The sequence below is a fragment of the Talpa occidentalis genome, unplaced genomic scaffold, assembly GCF_014898055.3.
Source record: "Talpa occidentalis isolate TD23 unplaced genomic scaffold, MPIMG_talOcc4v2.1 talOcc4.8, whole genome shotgun sequence".
Taxonomy (NCBI): domain Eukaryota; kingdom Metazoa; phylum Chordata; class Mammalia; order Eulipotyphla; family Talpidae; genus Talpa; species Talpa occidentalis.
Window position 1 is genome coordinate 43,878,173 of NW_023605194.1, and position 18,155 is coordinate 43,896,327.

Sequence of the window (18,155 nt, forward strand, 5' to 3'; positions counted from 1 at the left end):
GTGAGTGTTCTGGGGTCAACAAAATAACATTTTCCAGAATCCAGACATCTCTAGAATTACCAGGTCCCTCCCCAAAATCTGCTACAGCTACTGTCTGCCTCCTCCTCTGTACACAGAGCACCTTCCCTAAGCAGCAGCTGTGATACAAAGGACAAAGTCATCAATTTGGATCTCCAGGATGCTTAAATGAAATTGGGGCATCCTTCTGGCTGTGTGTCCTTGGACAAGTCACTTCTCTGTGGGTCCATTGGTACAATATGGGGTGCAGCCTAGGTTTATAAGGGTCATTCCAGTTCTGGCATTCAGTGAAATAAAAGATCGCATTCCCTCTGTATTCCATAGGTCACAGCTGGGGGAGGAGTCGAATGTCCTCTGCACCTCTGTCCACAGCCTCCTGAAGTGCTGCACCTCCTGTCTCTGCAGCTCTATGGCCACCTCTGTGCTTCTCCAGGGGATTCTCCTCCTTCTGCTGCCCACACCCACACCCGCCCCCTGCCAAACTTTCACACACTCTGAGTGCAATGAACACGAGACTTTCGTGCCTGGCTCGTGGCTGGCAGGGGAGGGAGTAGACGTGACCAGTCTCCGCCGCTCAGGCGCCTTCCCGGTGGACACAACCCACTACCTGCGGCCAGACGGCACCTGCACCCTCTGCAAGAACGTCCTGCAGGACAACACCCTCCAGCGCCTGCCCCTGGCCCTTGCGCACTGGCGTGCCCAGTCCTCAGTCTGCCAGCGCAAGGTAGTCAGAGCCGAGATCAAATCCGTCGAGGGTGTGGCCCAGGATGCAGCTAGCAACATCGAAAATGACTGGCGGGTGGGGCTAGACGTGAATCCCAAGCCCAGCAGCAAGGCACGCATGACTATGGCCGGTTCACACTCAGATGCAGCTGCATTTGCAGCAGACAAAACCCACCAGGACGAGTACAAATTCAGCAAGGATGAGGTGGAGTGTCGATTTTACAGGTGAGCTTGGGAGTGGGGGTGGAGGAGGCATGAAAAAAAAGTTGGGAAATTTAGGGTGATCTAAAAGCCCAGGAATGGCAGGATGGGAATGCAGAGACTGCCTCCACCAGGAGGAAACTGCAATCCTGGTTCTCACACATGAGTGGTACAGTGCCCTATGGCCTTACCTCCTGTAGTCCAGATCTGGAAGCGCCCAGGCAGAGAACAGGTAGAGGGAAGCCAGCAGGCTGTGCCTGAGAACATGATACTGTTGAGGTCGTCCCAATAACCCCCTCTTCTATGAGCACTGGCAGTTCTGTGGGATCCTTCCTGTGTAGGGCAGAGACAGGAGAGCTGGTTGGATCCCTCCCATCCCTGACCTCATTTGTCCTTTCATCATATTTAAGTCTGACTTATCAGGCTCTGTGCTGGGCATTAGGGCTCTAGTGCTAAGCAACTGCAATCACCCCCAGCCCTCAGGACCCAGATCCCAACCCAGGAAATGTATGGACTCCAGATTCACCCACTCTGATTTCTTCTACCTGGATGCAACCTTTTCCCCATGTGAGACCAGGGCACCTATGTGGCCTGAGCTGTCAGGGGTCCACACATGCAGGGCCCAATTGAGTGGCAGACAAATAGGCCGTAGCAACAGGACTAGCTTCCAAAACTATTAGATACCATCAGTATACTATCTTCACTTTTTATAATTAGAAAATAAAAAGGAAAGAAAAAACTTTTATTTTGAAAAGGAAAGTGCAAATTTCTATGCCACGTCCTTATTACTGAAGGAAAACAGACAAAATGGTTTCCCTGTGGGCTCAGTGATTCAGTTGTTTAGGCTTTGGAGCCAGACTACCTGGGCTTAAGTCCTAGTTCGGCCACTTCCCTGTGACCTTGGGCCATAGTGAGGGACTTATCGAATGGGGGAAATGCTACCCACCACTGTGCCTCATGTTTTTCTCTTCTCTCAGTTTTCAACTAGTACACAACCCCCCACTACACCCAGAATTCAAAAAGGCCCTCAGGGCCCTACTCCCCAAATTCAACCACTACACAGAGACTGAGTACTTCAGGCTCATCTCCAGCTACGGCACCCACTTTATCAGGTCCATGAAGCTGGGTGGCCGGATCTCGACCCTCACGGCCCTGCGTACCTGTCAACTGGTCTTACAGGGATTGACAGACAACGAGGTAGAGGATTGCCTGAAGGTCGAGGCTGAGGTCAGCATAGGCAGCAAGGTAAATTTTTCATCAGAATTCAAGGCCTGTGAGGAGAAGAAGAAAAACCACAATATATCAACCTCCTTCCACCAGACCTTCCGGGAACGTTATATTGACATAGTTGGTGGGCACCACACTTCCTCGCATGACCTGCTGTTTGGGAACCATGCCAAGCCCGAGCAGTTCTCACAATGGGTAGAATCATTGAAGGACACCCCAGGCCTTGTGGACTACACCGTGGAGCCTCTGCATGTGCTGCTGAAGAGACAGGACCCCCACCGAGAGGCCCTGAGGCAGGCCGTGAGCAAGTACGTGTTGCACAGGGCTCGTTGGAGGGACTGCAGCCGGCCCTGCCCTGAGGGGCAGCACAAGAGCCACAAAGACCCGTGCCAGTGCCTGTGCCATGGCATGGACCTCACTAACCATGGCTGCTGTCCTCGCAAGAGAGGCCTGGCCCACCTGGAGGTTAAGAACTTCCAAGCGACAGGTCTGTGGGGAGACTGGACCACTGCCACAGACGCCTATGTAAAGGCCTTCTTCGGCGACCAGGAGCTGAGGACAAGCACAGTGTCGAACAACAACAATCCCACGTGGCGCACAACACTGGACTTTCAGGATGTGGTCCTGTCCACAGGGAGGACCCTGAGGGTGCAGGTCTGGGACGAAGACAATGGCTGGGATGATGACCTTCTTGGCTCATGTGACACAGAACCAAAATCTGGGTCACACAAGGTGAACTGCAACTTAAACCACGGTCACCTGAAATTCTCCTACCAAGCCAAGTGCCTGCAACACCTGACAGGGGATTCCTGCATGGAGTATACACCCCAAGGGCATCCTGGGGAGCCTCCTGGGAACAGGAGTGGGGCAGTGTGGTGAGAACAGCAGGCCTGAGGGGACCAGAATGTCTGGCCTAACAAGGTTCTCACAGACAGTGCCCATTTAGTCCAATGGAAAACAGTCTTCTTTTTTCTTTTTTTTTTTTTCATTCAAGTGGCTGAACTTAGAGGTCTGACCTGAATCTCCTTGTCCAAACTGGCTTAGCTCCGCCAAATTCTGGGCCCTGGAAATGAGCCTGACTGGGCCACACCCTACATTCACAGATGCACAGACACAGCAGCCATTCCCACCCAGCTTCTTGCTGTAGACCTTTCTGAACCCTTTCTAGTGTGGTGAATGCCTTTTCATATTAAATCCACCCTTCAGGCCCAGCAGTTCTGTTTGCTCTATCTTCTTAGCCCACTAAATTTTGCCTCTCAGATGAATCATAAGTGCCTTGACCTGACTCATACACATAACCTGACACATAAAATGATGTGATGGTAGCAGCTCTCTTGCACCAGGTATGGCCTGGGGCTTACACCCTCTGCTGTGTCACTTACTTATTAGCCACGTGACTTGGGTGAAATATCTGAGCTCTCCCACCTTCAGTTCCTTATTTATTATCTCTGGCCAGTGAAACGCTACATCAGTAGCAAGTGTTAAAATAATAATCACAACAATAAGCCAACATTAGTCTGAGACACCTTTGCCCACTCTTGATGTACAAACTGAAATGGCTTTTATAAGTTAACTCTTTTAAACCTTGCAATATCCCCAAAGGAGATTCTAGCATCACTAAGGAAGAAACCAAAGACCAGAGGCATTAAGGAATCTGCTCAGGTAACAGCACATGGGAGAGGCAGCCAGTCTGACTTGAGCCTACTGTGACTCTCCACACACTTCACCAGACACACAGACGGTGGTGAATCTTGACAAAGATGCAAACACCAGAAGGCTGTGAAAGGCAAACAGAAGAGTGACCTGTTTGGGTTTGTAAAACAGAACAGCAGCCAGGGATCCAGCAGCCTTTCTTGTTCTAACAATTAAGTGTTCCCTTCTCTCTCTGCATTACTGATGTCCTACAAAGGAGGTTTGTTTCCAGAGAACATTATAAACACTTGCTGCGTTTCTTAGCAAAAGGGAGGTTGGGGCTTAGCTGACTTCCTGGAATTTGTCTAAAGTTCTTGGGAAAGCCCAAAACTAGTCTGCTCCATCAGCTTGCAACCCCTCCCCACCCCATGCTGAGGTGCTTGCTTGGGCTGTGAATGGATTTACAAGACTTTCAAAGCAAGTCACTTCCCCAGCCAAATTTTTAAGGAAACTCTCTGCTCCTGCTCCTGGTCCATGGGCTCCCAAATTGCCCTACACTCAGGACTCAGGTCTGGAGCCACAACTCCCAGGACCACTTTGGATTTCATGCCCAGGAACCAGGCTCTTGGTGGGACCCGGGGACCAACCCCACTGAAGAGAGGCAGGGCCCGGAACTCTTTGCTGGGGTCTCTGGGCAGTCACGGAGCCAGGGACAGTGGCAAGCAAGTGGTGAGTTCCCCAGAGCGGGAGGAATCCAGGCAGAAGGTAGACACTCCTGCAAGGATGTTCCAGAGAAGTCTTTACACCAGCAGGAATGGATAGGCCTCTGAGTCCCCTCCAACTTGCTGATTGTCGTTCTAAAGAGGAAGAGATGAGGGTCCTTCTGTTATAGGACAGGGAGAGGGGACCACCCTGTTACACTTCCAGGACATCCTGGGATGAGGGCCACAAAGAAATGGCCTGGGATCAGGAGTGGAAAGGCATTTCTCACCAGAACTGCTGCCAGAGCCCAAGAGCTGTGTGGTAGGGGATGAGCATGGGTCTGTGAAAGGACCACTGAGAGGCTGGCAGGGATGGGGGCTCAGAGGACTGTGAAGGGTCCTTCCAGCCTGAAGGCTCTAATGCCTGGGACCAGCACAGCAGTAGACGATGAGGCCACCTCAGGGTTGAGAGAAGCGTGCAGGGTGGTCAGGGCGTCGGTGAAAGAAATGACATACAGACACACTTCAAGAGTGAAAATCTGAGTGTAATTTTCTTTGAGTTTGTGACCAATATATATATGTTTTCCAAAAGCACGGGGACAATGAATATCAATGAAATCAGCTTGCTCATGGGCTCAGTCTATCACCATCAGGGAGGCGATCTACATAACAAGCAATGACCTTTATAGAAGAAAGAAGGAAGTTTAGAAAGACAATAAGGGATTAAAGTTTGTAGTGCTAAAAAGACTGGATAAGATTTTTAGCATTCTTGTAGTGGTTCCTGGTGGTCATTATCTTTTGATAAGCTTCTGTCTTTTCAGGGAACTTCCGCTGTACTTCCTCTGCTTCAGGGTGTTATGCTGTTCTCCCTCTGCATGCTGGTTGCCCAGCGGGACCTAGGGACGGTTAGCCCTAAAGGTCAATGCAGGGGGAGGTGCAGCACTCTAACATGCCATGAATCCCAGCCCTTTGCTGGCTTCTCTCTGTTGCTATAACAGCCATCAGAGAAATGTTCCAGAAGAGAGAGACTGGCGCTGGCTGGGTAGATCCTAAAACCATGGCATAGAACAGCACCAAGCTTCCTGGGATAGCAGTTGTGCAAACGAGGGATGCCTGCATAGGCAGATGACTTCCTGTACAGTAAATCCAGGTCTGCAAGGCACCAACCCAACGGCCAACTCTGTTGACAGCCTCCACTTGGGGGACGTGGCCTTGGCTTGTGACATTCTCCTGCATCAGCCAGAAAAATGTGATCATCAATATACAAATCAGGAACAGCTTTGATGAAAACAGCAGTCCCCCGAGGTACGCAATGAAAGGCCTTCACAAAGTGATGTGGCCACCTGCCCACTGTCCCTCCACCTTCACCGGTGGGCCCAGGAGTGGCATCCATAAGAATGTGGACCCAGCAGATGCCCAAGGACACGCAGGTGAGAGGGGGTCCCAGCTATGCTTGGCGTTCTGATGGAGGTAGTAGGAGTTGTGTTTGGCTCACTGCTGAGCCCAGAAGTCCTGGTAGGGCCCTGGACACCCCTCACTGTTGCAGATCTGGTACTGGAACATGGGCCCTGGGCACAGGGGCTTGGTAGGCTGGGCTGTGGCAGGCACAGAGAGGCCAGTCACCTTGCTGGCAGGGAAGGCTGGCAGGATCAGGCTCCTGCATTGCCACCAGGACAGTCAAGCCTTTAGAGCAGCCTAAAGAGGGGCTTCACTAACCTATAAACTAGAGTGACCATTGTGGGGACTGCTGAGATGAGGCTTCCTGACCCCTCTAGACCCAACATACCTACCACCTCTTCATGTGCGTGAGTGTCTCTCTGTCTGTCTATTGGGGGGAAGAAGAAAGGAGTAAGAGGTGGGGGAGAGAAGAGTAGAGAGGGAAGGGGAAGCAGATTGAGAGGGGGTAGTGGGGTGGGACGGAAGGCAGGGACGACAACCTTCCCCAAATGGACTGCTAGAAAAATCAGTCTGTCATCTTCTTACATCGTTTCACGCTAACACAAGGCCTGGCATACAATAGGCACTCAATAATGAGTAATAACACTATCTGCACACACTTCCACTTGATATCATAAACTAGGGGGTAGTAGGACATTTGGGTTTGCACTCAGAAGGTCTGGCTTCCGAGTCCTGGGCGTGCGGACTTGGGCAAGGTGCTTAGTCCCATGTGCCTTTGTTTCCCTTAAAGGAGGTGCCTTGGGGAAGGAAATTCTGTGGGAATCAATCTGAGAAGGTGGTGGGAAGCAAACATTGTTTGAAAATTTAAAAAAATGAACAATGATGTAAAAAATTTTTAAAGAAAATAAAAAATTAATTAAAAAATGGAGGCACCATCACACCTCTCCTGTTCTACCCCCTCCCACCATTCTGTGAAGAATCAATAAGAAATGCCATTGTAAAGCCATCTAGAGCCTCTTCTCCACTAACGGAAGAGGATGAGGCAAGGTTACTAACGCAGAGTGTCAAGGGCACGAGGTTACCGGCCCTGCTCAGAGGCGCTGGAGAATTACACGGGTGGATGCACCTAAGTGCTTAGCATCCATCTGGGCCAGAGCGAGCACTGGATATACTGTTATTAGTAAAACAGTGTCATGTATTACAAGCTGCTGTCCTTTATTAAGTGCTTCATCTGTGCTGGACATGGTGCTGAGAGCAACACGTTATTTCACTTAAGCCGCATGAAATAAAAGTAGTTATTATTACAGAGGAGTTCAATAAATGGGCACTTGATTGAGGGTATGAAAGTCCATTAGGGCCGGAAGGTGGTTCACTCAGAGTGGGCACCACGAGGCTTCCCTCTAAGCCCGGCTTTCTCACCCCAGGGGGGAGTCACAGGGTAGCTCCCGTGGGCCCGTGGCCTAGGGGGGAACACAGCATCTCGCGCTGGAGCAGGCTGCCCCGGAGGCAGTGAGCCCCGGCCATGGAGGGAAGCAGCAGAACACGCAGGGCCTGAGGGTGCCAGAGCCGCTGCCATCCTTGGATTCTGCCATTCCTTCTCATCACGCTACCTGGAGCCAGGAGGGCCTGGCCTGGCTGCCCCCGCCCAGCGCTTCCATCTCTGTGTTCCTGGAGCACTGCCCCACCTCTCTTGCAGCTGCGCCAAGCAGGCTGCTGAGCCATGGTCAGCTGCACTCACAGGCCCGAAGGCAGTGAGAATTGGGGAGGAGAGGGGATTTCCATAGAGTTCATACAAAGGGAAAATGGGCTGTTCCCCAGAATGCTGACATTTGGGTGGTGGCATGGGAGTGGAGGTTGGATGCTAGAAACAGGTAAGTGAAGAAAGATTAAAGGAAGTTTTGCTTCATGTGGTATTTGTTCTCTGAAGACCTGGCTAATGAGCATTTAGATGACCCACCCCTGCCCTGTCCTACCCACCCCAGTCAAGCACACTCACAGGGATTATCACAGCTCCAGCTGCGGGATCGCAGCCTGCCCCACATGACCACGAACATGACCAAACTTGGTCCAGGAGCTCTAGGCTCCATGCTGCCCATAAGTCTTCTCCAGCGACTTCCAGATGCAGTGACCTTTGAAGCACCACTGGATGGATCAGAGGGGGTGAGGTCATCCTAGGCTGCCACAGAGGTAGCCAGCCTGGCGCAGACACAGGTAGTGACACCAGGGATGAGCCCAGAGACAGGGATATTAAGAGTGTGAGCCACGCAGGGGGGCTACACAGAATCCCACACCTCCCCCTGGGCTGAGTAGCCTTCAGCAAAAGGCTCCCCTTGCTAAGGCACTCCTCAACTGCCCGATGTGGACACCACCCACAGGGCTGCTGTACCAAGGAGAAAGCCTGGCACAAGCAGCCCTGGGAAACAGCAGAGCGTATTACCAGTGATGATAACAACTGTGCCCTGGGAGGAATAAAGGGCTGATAGTGGAGGAAAGACAACGTGCCCATGCCGCCAAGCTTTGAACTTGCAGCACTGTGCCTCAAAATCACACCTAGGGGTCACAAGTAGTGGTGTTCCCGGAAGCAAGCCAGCCGCACAGGGAGGTTCATGCATGCAGTGGAGGAGCACATGCATGAGTCAAAGACCTGGGTCCAAGTCCCAGCTCAGCCTTTTCTAGCTCTGTGTGGTTTGTTGTCACTCCACCTTGCTAAACCTCAGATTACTCACCTGTGAAATGGGACTGTTATAAGAAGCAGCAGCAGTAACACCTACAAAAGCCCTAGCACAGGGTCAGAGGCAAAGGAAGACTCAGCCAAACTTAGCTCCCGTCCTTGATTCTATAGGATGACTGGACAGAAACACAGCAAAGCTTTCTCGAGAGATGACTCAGCGGTACGCAGCCTCGGAATCACCTGGGGAACTTTAAAACTCCAGATGCCTTGGCTTCACCCACACCCACTGAGTCAGAATCCCTAGGGGTAGCGGTTGTTTAAAGAAAGGGTAATGAGGTAGTCTTTACAGGACATAAAATTCACCGATTTCAAGTGTGCAATACAGCGATTTTTCATAAGCAGCGTATTGCAACCATCACCACACTCCAACCTCAGAACATTTCCATCACCCCGAGGAGATAGCTCGTGCCCATGGGCAGCCACTCCCTGTCCTAGGGGTGGGACTGCTAACGTGTAGCCAAAATGGAGAGCCCCTGACTGCTTCATGAATTGTGCCTGGAGAGGGTGTGACTTTGGAATTCCTGGAGTAGCCGCCCCAGTTTTTGAGATAATCACCCACCAGGCCTGGAGCCTCCTGGGCCTGTGCAACCACGGACACATGTGAGTGGAAGGAGCCTGGTGAGGGCAGAGGGTAGGCTGGTGGGTGTGGGTCCATGTCAGGACTAACAGCTGGTGCTGAGTAATCATACCCCTTAGCACCCCGCTGCACACGTGCTCCCTCACCGACTGAGACGTGACTCAGTAACTTCTGAACAACGCCGAAGAGAGAGAAGGACACTCGGCCAGGGGCCAGAGCCCGGAGACGTTCAATGAATGGCCCAAGGTCACCACACAGAGATGACCCGGGATCAGCAATAGAACAAAGGGGGGTTTCAGACCCCAGTTCAGGGCTCTCGCACCTGGCCACAAGGCGCCCCTGGAAACAAAGCCCTGTACTCACACGTGCATGTGGGGGGCAACACCCACTGACAAGTGAAAGGGCAGATGTTAGGCGAAGCGCAGGGAGGAGCCCAGAGTCTCTCATGCCTCTCTTCTCTGCTTACCTCTCTGGGTGACCTCACGGAGCTCCCCGTGGCCGGGCTCATCCTCCTCATCTGTAGAACGGAAATAAGCATCCTGCTGCATGGGCTGATGGAAGACCCAAGTCTGCAAACTCAGGAGCAAAGGACTGTGGCCTGTGGGAGAAGAAAGGGTTGAGTGTGTGCAAGTTCCCGTGAGGCCTCCATGCAGCTTCACTTGCACACGGGGCCTGCACCTGTCCTTAGCACTAACCCAACATGCACAGTTGGTGGGGGGCAGGGCATCCCCTGGGACCCACACATCACGAAGGCTGTGGCTGCTACAGACCCCCATCCTGCAGGTACCTTGCCGGGTGCACACTCCGTGCCATCCAGCGGGGGCCCCTTCTTGGTCTTGCAGAAGTACGGGTTGTCAGGGTGGCTGCACCACAGCTGCTTGCAGGGCTCAAAGGTCCTGAACTGCGTGGCAGGGGGAGCGGGCTCACGGCCTGCACTGGTGCTCCAGCTCTGACACATTGCCCAGGGGGCAAAGGGTAGTGACAGAGGGAGAGGGGGGTGTGGTGGATGCTGGGCCCAGAATACTGCCAGGAAGCCAGGAGGAGCCCGTCCATACACACACACACACACACACACACACACACACACACACACACAGAGAGAGAGAGAGAGAGAGAGAGAGAGAGAGAGAGAGAGATAACTTGACTCTACCTCAAGTGCCAGTGGCTGCCAGATGCCTCCTCTCCAGTAGGGCACAGAGGAGAAGGAGCCAGCCACAGCCCACACTGCCCTAGCCCCTCCCTAAACCCTCCCAGCCTTTGTAGGAGACACGTTTTCTGAGCAGGGACCATGGTTCGAGGTTCTGAGGAGTCTGAGTCCTGTGCACGTGGCGGGCATTGAAGGGGTTACTGGTCCAGCCCAGACCCCAGCACCCACACAAGGTCAGGATTCCCATCTCCCTCCCATCTCACCTGCCACAGCACAGGTGGTGGGAAACTGCGTTCCAGGAGAGCCCCAATTTCCTAATAGTCTCTCCTATCATCCCAGGCAGACAACAAATATAGCACATGGCATCGAAATGCCATCTCCCCCGCATTCTCCAGCCCAAAGCAGAGGCCTTGTCTCCCAGGCTTGCCTGAACTTCGACACCTCCCGGCTCTGTAGAGCCGAGCAGAGTGTTGCGTTCCGGGTGGGGGCTGAGCTACTTGGGTCGCCGAGGCCTCACCACTTCTGCAAGCACCTGGCCTGGGCTCCCCCCTTTTCTGTTGCTCATCTCTTTTCTGGGTGGCCCTCACTGATCCCCAGGCTGTGCCCTGCTCTGCCCTGTGGCTGGGTCAGGGCTATGCGGCCTTGTGTCTATCTCCTCAGACACAAGGGCATGGGGAGGCAGGAGTTGACCCCCTAGAGGGAGGTGCATGCAGGAGAATTTCACTAGGGTGGGAAGCCAGCCCCAAACCTTCCTCCACACCCCTGAAGAGCAGGTGATGACAACTTTCCTTCTCCCAAATGGAGCCCAGCACCTGCTGTGACTCATGGACCCCCACAGGTCAGCTCCCAGACCAGTCCAGCCAGGATCTCATTACTCTGCTCTCTGCCATCTTTCCTGGCACTAAAGTGTTCTCCAGCCACTGCACTCGCTGCAGAGCACACGGATGGGGCTGGGCAGGGCAGGGCAGGGGTGTAGCAGAAGGTAGTAGAGTGAGCCCTGTTCATCTAGCTCCCTTATGGTGGCAACACCCAGCCTGGGAGCACATCGCCAGACCTGCTGGTGGGCTGGGTGGACCAGCCTGGGTCACAGGACATGGCACCCGGCTGGCAGAGGTGGTGGGGACTCACCTCTGAGCAGGTGTGGTACACAGAGCCGAAGCCAAAGCAGTGCTGCTCATCCATAGAGTAGTCAGTGCCAGGCAGTTCCAGGGGCCGGGGCCAGGCAGGTGTAAAGGGGTCGTCAAGGAGGCAGTCGTAGGAGGCGGCAAAGAAAGGAAGGTGAGCCAGGCAAAGGCAGGAATTCCCAGTCTCCCCTCCACAGAGGATGGACTTTGAACGAGAGGGAAGGCCTTCAGGAATCTGACCCAGTGCCTTGTGCTGGAGCTGTCTTCCAGGAGGTCAGGCAGCCCTGACCCTCTCTGGCATAGGCCCTCACTTGGTCCCATGGCTGTGTCTGGGGGGATCCGGGGAGAGGCACCCAGAACTGGGGTTGGGTGTGCAGCTCATAGTTATCTTACAAGCTGGGTTTCGCCACCAGAGAGGGACATGCTATGTGGCCAGGACCAGGCTGATACATGGACAACTGGAGGGTTCACTGCACTGAGAGAAAAGGGAACGTCAGCCCACCATGCAGGACGCACCTGGGCCCGGGCCAGCAGCCACGGGGGGTTAGTGCAGCTTTTCTCACCCCCCCTCCGCCCCACCCAAAACCTCTCCACTCCCATTCTCAGCCCTGAGCTCCCGAGTCTAACACGTGTCCGCCCAGCGAAGCCTGGAATTGTTTCAGGAGCAGGATGGTGCTGGAGGGGAGATCACTCAGGGTGATCTCTGCTTGGAATGTCAGGTTGCTGCCCCATCCTGGCCCCCAGGGCGGAAGTAACCTATGGGAGGTAGCCTCTGAGCTCCAGCTGCTGCAGCGGGACCAATGGATGCAGTGGAAGGTGCTTCTGAAGAACAGATAAAGGTTTCTTTGCAGCCACTGACCCTCAGACTGATCCCCTGCTGCAGCTGGTCCCCGGTAAGGACTGAGGCCCTCCTCGAAGCCCAGGGCAGCTCATAAGAGAGGAACAATATTGCGATTCTATGAGGAAGGATGAAGGGGTGTGAATGGTTTGGGGCTGGGAAGCCAGGGGTGATGCCAACCTTTAAAGTGGCCCAAATCTCCAAAATGCTGGAGCCCGTGTTTCTCCGTGGTCCTAACCAGTCAGAGGATTGACTCCCTCACGCCTAAGACACAGATTCTCCCTCTCTACGTCCAACTCATGTTCAGTTCTACCATCACTTGGACATGTCTCTGCACCGTGTGCTGAACACTGGTGTCCAGAGGCAACCATGGCACAGCAGTCTGTGTGTTCTGAGCTCGCCGCTTTGAAGGGCCATAGAAAGGGTCTGATGTGACAGGGTGGGGTGACCTGCTGGGTGAGGAGTAGACACAGGCACGGTGAGTGTGCCTAGGAGGACACCAGGCCAATGTTTAAATAAAGCTGACTTCTCAGCCAAGTCTTACAGGCACAGGCGTGGTGAGAGGAAAAGGGGTGGGCATCACAGGCACGAGGAACTGCATGGTTGGTGGAAGGATCAGAAATGAGACCAGGATGGAAAGCAGAGGCTGAGGGACTGGCAGGAAGAGCAGTGCTGAGAGGCCCCCTTCTGAAGCCAGCACGGTCGTGTGGAGTTTTCTGGCCTGTCCAGAGGGCTCTGGGCAGTCACTAGAAGGTTCTGTGAAAGGGCAGGCACAGAGTTAGGATTTACAGGGCTGTTGAGAGTAAAACCTGGTTTTAAATTCCTCACTCACACTGAGGTGTGAGTCAACCATGGTTGTGTAGTAGGATATGTAGTGCCCAAAAGGGTGAAAGCTTTAGGATATAGGAGGAGCTTATAAAAGTATTCCTTGTCTTTTTGAAATGCATCAAATATACCCACTAAGGTATATTTTTACATCTTTCATATTTGCAATCTACATTTCAATATCCTTATATATTATATACTTTGAAATGTATAATAAATTATATGCTATGATGTATAAAATCTATACCATATAATATACAACTCATAATCATAATTCATAATTATATAGGAATAGAACTTTATCTCTTTATAAAATATATAATATAAACATATACATCTTAATATGATAGGTTTCTAACAACCGAGACTGTTATTCTATTTCTATGTATTTTCAGTGGAATGAGGGAACAGTCTGTTGTGGGATTGAGTAAAACGGCACATGGGGGTGGAGACTTCTCTCCCCTCACCCAAGGCCAACACCCTCCAAGGCTATGGTCCTTTTGTGATCCTTTTCTTTCTAAATTTGGAAAATGAGACTAGAAATACCTATCGACCACCTCTGATGGGCACCCATGACACCAGCCATACATGGAAACTGAGAGCCAGGAGCAGACCAGGCAACGTATAGCACCTTGGGCAGCTCTGAGTCCTGCTCAGCCCCTAAACCTGAATGCCCTGAGGGATGGAGAAGGCTCCTTTGTTGCCCCCACTCAAAGGACACACCCGTTAGAGATAAATCTCCATTTGACCACTTAATCCACCCCCTTTCAAATGGGGGACAACATGGGTACCCCAACCTTCCCTGTGAAGTTCCCACCTTCCATTTGCACAGAGCTTTCACAAGCCTCAGCTTTAACTCATTGTGAGTTAAAAGCTGCCATTCGCATGTCCTCCAAAAGAGGGAAAGACCTCTACCCACCATCTGGCCATGGAGAAGGCTACGGGCATTTATGGAGCACCAGCTGTGTACCTGGCACAGAACCCAGTAAGTTTCAGCCTTCCAGCTCTGCTTTTCCTTTAAACTGTAAATTAAAGTCACATGGCCTGGATGTGAACCTCTTGTGATTCAAGTGGTGAGGATGTTTTGTCTAATGTCTAGTTTTTTCCTAGCAAGCAAAAAACCCCAGCAGAGAGGTTAGGAGATCAGGTCAAACCTTGGCAGCTATGTGGCAAGATGGCTCTGGGCGATCCCTTCCACTCGCACACTCTGCACTATGAACGGTGGATGAGGTCACCTCTGTGGTGCCTCAGAGCTGCTACAAGTCAAATACTCAGCCCCCAGGCCTTTGCACAGGCCAACTCCTCAGTCTGCGAGACTTTTCCCCACGCCACCCCCGCAACCCTGCAGAAAGCCTTGGTGCTTCCTTCCACTCCTTTCTCAGCAGTCACCGCCCTCTGAAATGCTGCTACTTTCCCACGCCTAAACAATTCATCCCTCATAGGTCCACATCTGTGCCGTGGGCAAAAGTCTGTGGGCCCTGTGCATTGGAATGAATTATTGCTGAACAAAATTAGACTAACACTCATGAAGAAAGTTCTAGTTTACCTTTTGGAGCCATCTAACATATAATCTGCAACATAGAAGTTTTATAAATGTTTGTGGGATCAATGAATGCCTGTATGCATTATGGGGTCTTAATCTGCTGTAGTGTTAGGGGATCCCCTATTGTTACAGGGCAGCCACCATATAAAAAGGGTTGTCTGGCTGTGTGTCCTCTCCCACGTGCTTAAAAGGGACTTATTAATACTCCGCTGCAGGCACACACAAAAGGCTAATAAAAGGTTTATTTACAAGGGAAGGGGAAATGAGGAAATGTACAACTCAGGGAGAAAATAGGGAAATAAAGTCTCAAATGCATCCTACCCGATCTGCCGGCCTGGAAACCGAATGGCACTCTGACAGCTGGACAAGAGCTGAGAGCAGGTAGAGAGTCAAAAAGGAGCCCCCCAAGGCCCACGTGTCTGCTTTTATACCCTACCTGGCTGCTTAACTCCACCCTCAGTTTCCAGCAACTTCACCTTTGGTGGTGATGGGATTTGTTTTTCCCAATGTCCTGATCGCTTTGGTCTGGAGTGGGGGTGGAGTCCACAAAGCCTGTATGGAATTAGCTTTAGGACATCCTTTTTCCCCTAACACTATCACGATCTAGAGAAAGTCACATACTACTTGTTGAAGCATTTCTTACAAATTCCTTATGGGCAGGGGTGCCGCTTTGCTCAGGTTTTGTCACACCAGAGCTTGGCACCCATTGGGTGTGTATTGCATTGAACGGCATGGAACTCCCCTCCCTGAGCCTCCACACTGAGTGAGCAGTTTTCTCCAGGAGGCAAAATGGTTCCTCTAAGAGTTTGGCTCCATCCCCAGGAAGTGTGTATGGATTAGGGATCACATAAGAAAATATCTATCTGGCACCAGTGTAGGGAGCTGCAAGGCAGACTTGGCTTGGCTGCGTGGTGCTGGCAAAGCAAACCCCGCAGCTCCAACAGAGTGCCCAAGAGGACCGACACTATCATGGCTGATGGATCCAGACTTGAGAGAAAAGGCCCCCAAGGACAGAGCTCCTCCTGTCAACAAAACAAGGATGATGCTTGTAAAGCAAGCTTGTGAAGTGTGGCAGGCTGCTGTTAAGGGCCGGTTCCTTCAGCTCAGCCTTCACAGAGCTAGATATTCTGAGCAGGACCCGGCCAGGGATAACTTCTCCCTACCTTAGGGCCAAAAGTCAGGTTAAAATTTATTTTACTCACTTTTCGTGTAATCACTGTGGGTAGATAATAGTCCCATTTATAGATGAGACTTAAACTGAGGTTCAGAGAAGTTCAGTAACCAGCTCAAGCTCACACAGTGAATGGCAGAGCTGGGTCTCAGCTCTTCAGATACTAAAATCCATGTTCTCCAAGCTCCTACGGGTTCTGAAAGCCCATCAATTCTCACCAAATTATTAGCTTCATAATAGTTCCTCGTAGCACATAATGGCTCGCCAAGGTGCCTGGAACCCATTGCCAGCTTTCGGGAGACTGCATCTCTCTGCTTAAGGCCTGGGATCTTAGTAAAAATCACCCCTGCAGGCCCAACTAGATGGTGCGAAGAATACCAGCCTCCAGGGATGCCCAGGCTTGGGATCTGCTTGAGGATTGATACACATCATCTCACCCAACAGCTGAAGGTGACACCCTGAGGGGTCACCATTAGTCACCCGCCCACCACAGCCACTTCTGTTCTTTGTATAACTCCAAGCAGTTGAGGCCAGCCAGGCCCTGTATTACCCTACATTTACCCTCCACAGTTCCGGATATGATTTTTGGCAAGGCCTCCATCCAATGAGCCATAGTCAGCACTAGGAAGCTGGGAGGTTTCTGGGATGGGAAGAGGGTCAGAAAACCCTAAAAAGGCCCTTGAATCAGAACCTGCATGGCTACTTAGAACAGTGGAGCTGAGACTTGGGCAGAGGGCTACAGATTGCCATGGGAAGGTCACAGAGAGAGCAAAGTGCTGAGGAAATTAAAACACACTAAAAAGAACCAAAACTGGAATAAACTCTAGATTGCAGTTTGCAAAACCAGGAATCCCGAGCTATGTGAGTCCCTGAGTCCACTGCAGTTGGGCAAGAGGAAGCGTCCTCCCATTTGGAAGTGATTGTCCTCCCCTGGATGTTCAAATAGGCCCACATACCTCTCCAGCCTCAGGCTCCAGAGAGCAGCTGAGAAAGGACCTCAGGCCTGAAGCAGCCACATCCAGTGACCTAAGAGCCTGACTGAGGTATGAGCACTGGGGGGGACACCTGGACCTGAGGAGTGACTTTGGTGCACCACTGTCAGAGTGCTAATGGTCTAGAAAGCCAAACACAAGGCACAGATTAGTGCCAAGGGTCATGTGGGCTGTCAGTCACGTGGGGGCCTGAGGAGAGAAAGTTGCCATCCAACCCGTGCTTCCAGGCCTGTGCAGCAGCTCTGGGGACCTTGGCCCTTCCTCTGACTGTATGTAGGAGGTAGCAGCCCAGTTGACATTAGGGACACTTGTCTCCCTCCTGCTGCCCACCCCACCCCTTCTCGCACCACCAGGGAGATAATATTTGTGACCAGGCCCATGGGTCCTCTTATATTCTCCCTTCACTGCAGCGTCCATCAGACTCTTGTGCCCTCCTCTCCCAGAATGCGTTCTCTATCAGCACCATCCATGTGGCCTGACACTAAGGGGCTATGAAGGGTCTGGCGGTCACCCCAGTAGGATAATCCATAGTTTCCTGGCAGAAGGCTCCAGACTCAAGGACCGAGGACTGGCTGCTCATGTCATAGCAGGCAGCATGAGCTGCATGTTCCCGAGCCCCCCAAGTCCCACTGGGCCAGGTTGGAGGCCAGACCAGGTGGGTGTTGTGCCCACATGGGTTGGTATCACAGTCGAGGAACCCCAGTTTAGGAAAGTCCAATCTTAGGAGTCTGTGAGCAAACTGCCCAATCATCACCCAGGGAAACAGCAATAAAATCTGCCTTCTGTCTGGAGAGAAATAAGATCTTGTTCTTCCAGGGCCACTTGCCATGCGAAAATCCTCAGAAAAGACAGTTGAGAACAGAAACTGCAACAGGACAGGAAAACATCCATAGGATTATCCCCCAACAGATACCAGGGCTGAAAGCATGCCGGCACAGGAGAGGACTCGTGTCCATGAGTGCAAGGGCAGGCCCTGAGCTCCATCTTTTTCCCTCTGCTCAGCCCTGCCTAGGACTAGAGCACCTGGAAAGAGGAGGCCACTGGGATGCAATCTCTGACTCATGATTTGTGATTGCCCATAGGGGACACCTGTCCTTGGGACTTCCTGCCCTGCTTAATCTGAATTATTCCCCTGCCCCAGATAGAACAGTAGACCCCAGAGAAGCCCAGAATCACACTGGGCCAGGTTCAAGCCCAGCACCACCACTGAACATCTAGGTGACTTAGTACAAGTTACTTCACCTCTCATCTTACCTTCCTTCTCTGTAAAATGAGAATAAAGTTACCTAACCATGAGGGATCCTACA

The 18,155-nt window shown here is 52.1% G+C and overlaps 1 protein-coding gene across 1 annotated transcript; it reads left to right on the forward strand.

Moving 5' to 3' along the window:
* The first annotated feature begins 427 nt into the window (after positions 1 to 427).
* Positions 428 to 3,048, forward strand: LOC119233902 (perforin-1-like). Its single transcript, XM_037496589.2, has 2 exons — positions 428 to 966; positions 1,920 to 3,048. The coding sequence occupies exons 1-2, from the start codon at positions 428 to 430 to the stop codon at positions 3,046 to 3,048; spliced, it is 1,668 nt and encodes a 555-aa protein (XP_037352486.1).
* Positions 3,049 to 18,155: the final 15,107 nt, after the last annotated feature.

Coding starts and splice junctions, on each gene's coding strand:
- LOC119233902 (XM_037496589.2), top strand. CDS start 428: ATGGCCACCTCTGTGCTTCTCCAGGGGATTCTCCTCCTTCTGCTGCCC. Junction 967..1,919: donor GTGGAGTGTCGATTTTACAG/GTGAGCTTGGGA, acceptor CTCTTCTCTCAG/TTTTCAACTAGTACACAACC.